General features: G+C 53.7%; 3 protein-coding genes across 3 annotated transcripts; all 3 read right to left on the minus strand.

Annotated features, from left to right (window-relative positions):
* On the minus strand, positions 1–852 carry DQ04_10281000 (hypothetical protein; the record flags this gene model as incomplete). Its single annotated transcript, XM_009316200.1, has 1 exon — positions 1–852. A coding segment is annotated over one exon (852 nt), but the record flags the coding sequence as incomplete, so codon positions are not given.
* A 654-nt stretch (positions 853–1,506) lies between these two features.
* DQ04_10281010 (hypothetical protein) lies at positions 1,507–2,544 on the minus strand (the record flags this gene model as incomplete). The annotated part of the gene is made up of 1 exon (XM_009316201.1): positions 1,507–2,544. One exon carries the CDS (start codon positions 2,542–2,544, stop codon positions 1,507–1,509), a length of 1,038 nt encoding a protein of 345 aa, XP_009314476.1.
* A 423-nt stretch (positions 2,545–2,967) lies between these two features.
* Positions 2,968–4,185, minus strand: DQ04_10281020 (hypothetical protein; the record flags this gene model as incomplete). Its single annotated transcript, XM_009316202.1, has 1 exon — positions 2,968–4,185. One exon carries the CDS (start codon positions 4,183–4,185, stop codon positions 2,968–2,970), a length of 1,218 nt encoding a protein of 405 aa, XP_009314477.1.
* Between the last annotated feature and the right edge of the window lie 487 nt (positions 4,186–4,672).

Consider the following 4,672-nt stretch of genomic DNA (forward strand, 5'->3'; position numbering starts at 1 on the left):
GACTTGGGCGGTGCCAGACTCCTCTTTTGGGGATTCTTCTTTGGCGGCAGCGACATCCCCCCCAGTTACCGCTGCACTGTTCGACGGCGATTCTGGTTGGGCGTCGCCGCCACTCGCTGGGCTGTGTGGAGTCCCCACCGCCGCTGGGGAGGAAGCAGCCGCAGATCCCTCACCGCCGGGTCTGCCGGCCGACTGCCCAGTGCCAGCACCCCCGTGCCCTGCTGGTGGGGGGCCCAGAGCCCCAGGCGTGCTGCCGGACACGCTGTGCTGCTTCTCAGGGTCAGGCTGAGAGTTGTGTTCAGTAGGGAACTTCACGGTCTTTCCAAGAGCAGATTTTGAGCTTTCTTGTGTAACCTTCTTCGTTGGATCTTTGGCGACACAAGTTTTCGTCCCCGAAGCAGCTGTTTGCTCTTTCTGTTCTTCAGTGCATATAATTGGGCCCTTTCCTTCTTTAGTACCCCTCAACGGATCTTCATCCGAGAGGTTATCAGGCACCCCCTGCATGCCGTGGGAACTGCTGGCTGCCTGCAGTTGGTTTTGTTGAGTCTTGCTGGAAAGAGACTTAATGCACGTTTTATCTTCAGGAGGCAGTTTCTTCGCACACTCTTGTTCGTCAGTATCCCCGACCGCAGCCCCGTCTGTCTGCACATTCTGGTCTTGTGGTTTGGGTTCTGACCGTTGCTCCGACTCCTCTTCAGCATCATTGGTCTCAGCAGTGTTTTCGCACCCCTGGCCTTCCGTGGGCTCCGTGCCATTACAAGACGTTTCCCCCGTCGTCCCACCAGCCGCCACGCACAGCGACGCACAGCACAGGGCGAGGACACACACGCACAACACATGACGTGCGGCCATCACGATCAAATATAGCTTCGGTCACTGGAGTCTGCCAGAGGGAGAGAGACGGGGAAAAAGGGAGCCCAGTGAAGCCGCAGGCAGCCCCAACACACACACACACGGAGCGGAAGGGAGCAGCAGGCACAACACAGGCGGCATCAACCATGATGAAAAGAAACCCATTAAAGAAAAGAGATCTGGACAGCGGAAGAGGCGCACACACCCCGCTGGAGTCCAACCCACAAGGCCCCAAACAAAGAGGGAACAGCGAGGCAGCAGCAGCGCACGTGGACGCAATTGTACTGCTGGCGCTCACATCCCTTTATGTGTGTCCCGGTGTGAGTGGCGCAGACACGGTGGGAGAGATGCAGCGAAGGACGCACCACACACAAGGGTGAAAAGAGAATCTCTCAGCAGGAGAAACAGTTAGTGGGCGGCGCACAGCAGCGCGCAAAGCAAAGCCCAAGCAAGAAAAGAAAAGAAATCACGCCTCCCCTTCCCATAAAGCGTGTCGTCGAGGGCAAGTGGGTCGGCGTTACGCCCACAGCGGGGCAGCAATAAAACGAAAACCAAAGAATCTTAACACTCAAGACTGCAGTCCTCCACACTCAACGCAATTACGGTGGGAGCATCATCGCCCCATGAACACACAGAGACACACACACAGATGTCTTACCACACAGCCACACAGACCAGAAGCAGTAGAAGGAGCGGCAGACGTACCCACGCAGTGTTGTTGCTGCTGGCGTCGGTGTTGCCGCCAGGAGGCTTCACGCCCTCTCCCGCAGAGATGGGAGTACCGGCATCAGTTTTGGGAGCGTCTTCGGCGGTTGTCTTTGATTGAGGTGTGGCTGTGGAGGCTGTATGAGCGGCGTCATTTACTGTGACGGAGCTTTCGGCTTCTTTGCCGTCTGCCTCGCTGGAGGTTGGAGCGAGGCCATCAGCGATGGTCTCAGGCTTCTCAGATATGTCCGTTGGCTGATTGGGCGGATTCCCGTTCTCTTTACTGATGATATTGCTGTCATGCTGAGCACTCTGTATAGTAGACGTTTTTTCAGAGCTTTCGTCCTGATCCGCTCCCTTAGGGAGACCGCCAGAAGTTGTGGGGGTGGTAGACGTAAGAGATGACTTCGCTGAAGACGGTAGAGTGCATTTGATCACAACCTCCCCGAAAATTTTCACGTCGTACCCAGCGGGGAAACTCACTTCGCGCTTTTGTGTCTCCGGGATATTCGCAGCAGTCTGTCCAGTTGCAGTGGGCTGTGCAGAGGCAGCATAGGTGACACTGAAGGTATTAGGTGCTGCAGTATCTTTTACCGTACACGTTTTGTCCGTGGTCACAGACGCATCAGATCCTTTTTTCGTACATTCAGCAACCAGTGAAGCGTCCAGCGTTAAGTTGTACCCAACGGGAACGGGGAACTCATGCCAGGACTTCCTGATATTCTGTCCTTCATGAGAGCTACCCTTCGGTAAGGTAACCGTAGTAAAAATGATTAAACCGTTGGTTGCATCAGTAGCCGCGGTGGACAGTGATGTGCAGCTGTTGTCATCAAACCTCGTCGTCATGGTTAGATTCACGCCATCAGGCTGTGTCAAGAAACTATCTCTGTGCTCAGGTATGCCAGTATCAGCCACGGAAAAGGGGACACAGCAGCACAGCGCGAGGACCACCAAGCACAGCACGTGGCGAGAGGGCCGCATCAGCATCAATGTAGCCTGGGACCACCTGTGTCTGCGGGGAAAGAGAAGGAGCAAGGCAGGTGGCACACAGAGAGAGACACAGTAAGGAGTGTCACTCCACCAGCACACCGGCATATCACACAATGCGTCCAACATGCGCCACAGCGCACCAAGCAGGAGGAGAATCATGTAATTAAAATAAAAGATATTTAAGGGATGAAGCACACTCCCTCGAAAACCAACGCCCTCTTATAAACAAAGAAATGGCACTGCCCTCACCGACATAATGGAGCCCAATGAATAATGTCGAGAGTCTCATGGGACGACCTTAGTCCCACAGCAGTAGTGAAGCAATGATATGAAATGAAATGTAGTTTTACCATGTGGAGTGGTGCCTTGCCGACTGTAACCCCTTCAGTGGGATCGCCGTTTCGCCGCCACATCCACGACTCAGAAAACCGAGCAGCCAATCAATGCACCCAACAGCAACAGCAGTGACGGCGCACACATCCACCCTGCGCTGCCGCTGCCGTCTGTGCCGCCACTCCCACCCATCGCGGCACTCACAACGCTGCTCGATGGAAGCAGAGGAGACTCAGGCGCATCGCTGGCTGGAGAGGATGTCTCCCCAGTGTGTTCATCAGACGTTGTGGTAGCTTCAGTGGGTTCGGTTGAAGAAAGACCATTAGGCACGACGGCTGCCTCTGAATCACCGGCTGGCGGGGCCTGTTCATTTTGCTGCAGTGATAAATCACTGCCTCCCTGAGATGTAAATGATGGAGCACCTCCTTTTGAGTTTTGTTTTATAACTTCATCAGCAGCCGTTACTGCGTTCTTTGCAGCATCCAGTATTTGTTGGAAAGCTTGAACCGCCTCATTGGCGTTTTCAAATGCAGCTTTCGCTTTATTTTCCGCTTTTTTAGCTTTATCCAGCGCCTCAGTGGCGTGTTGTGCTGCAAGCTGGGCGTCTTTCTTTATATTCTCTTTATTTCTCACTGAATTCACACCATCAGTGTTTTGGTCTCCAACTTTCTTGATCTCATCAGCTTCATGCACTGCCTGCTTGGCGTGCTTGTTTACACTTGTTGCGCTTGTCTGAGATTCGGTTGCGAGACTGGATGAAGAAGCTGCATTGCTCACCGCGTGAGAAAATTCAGCCTCACTCGTTTTTGCGAGTTTCAATAAATCTTTTACTTGCTGTGGGGCTAAATCACCCAACAACTCCATTGCCTTCTTAACTTTCTCCGTGATCATATGCGTCACCTCAAACGCTGCCTGTGCTGCCTTTTCTGCCAATTTTGATGATTCTGCCGCCTGAGTAAGGCGACCCATTGCGTTCTGTGAAGTTGTCATGGCTTTGAGGGCTTTTTGTTTAACATCAGCAGCCTTGTTCTGATCAACGCCAGGTTGAACAGCCTTTTCAAGGGCCACAGTCTCACTTTCCACAGTCATCGCGGCATCTAACGCCGCTTCTGATTTCTTCTTAGCATCCTCAGCCTTCTCGTAGGCCTCCCTCACAGTTGCTTCTGCAGTATCTGCAGCTTGCTTTACAGTTTCAAGAGCATTCATCACTTCATCCATGTTACTTGTTGGCGCCCCAACCGCCGGCACAATCCCGCACAGCAGCAGGAGGGCAACAACGAACAGCACGTGACGCACCGCCAGCATGATACTGCAGTCAGAGTCGCTTCGACGCAGAGGCCTACACAAGAATCAACAACAGAAGGCAGCCAAGCACACAGTAACCACCAGTGAGAGAACCACAACACCACACAGCACCAACAGAAGCCCAGCACATGCACAGTGCCACCCCACGCAACAACAAATAACAAAACACTTAGGGGACGGCGCACAGTCACGCACACAGCAAGGCTCAGGCACCAAGAGAAGACATTACCCCACACCCACAACAGCAGCAAACCACACTGAGTGCCGTCGAAGGTTAGTGCAGCGACGTCCTCCCACAGCAGCGCGGCAAGACACCACACAAACAACAACAACAACAGTCTTACAGCATGTCAATCTTGGCTTCAGGACGCAACACAATCACACGGATACAACCGCTCACTCCGCACACAGCCCAGCACACATAGCAGCAGCAGCACAGCCGCCGCATGCACCCACTCGCCGCCACCGCTTCCATCCGACTCGTCTC

This window comes from Trypanosoma grayi (genome assembly GCF_000691245.1).
Source record: "Trypanosoma grayi strain ANR4 Tgr_1028_V1, whole genome shotgun sequence".
Taxonomy (NCBI): domain Eukaryota; phylum Euglenozoa; class Kinetoplastea; order Trypanosomatida; family Trypanosomatidae; genus Trypanosoma; species Trypanosoma grayi.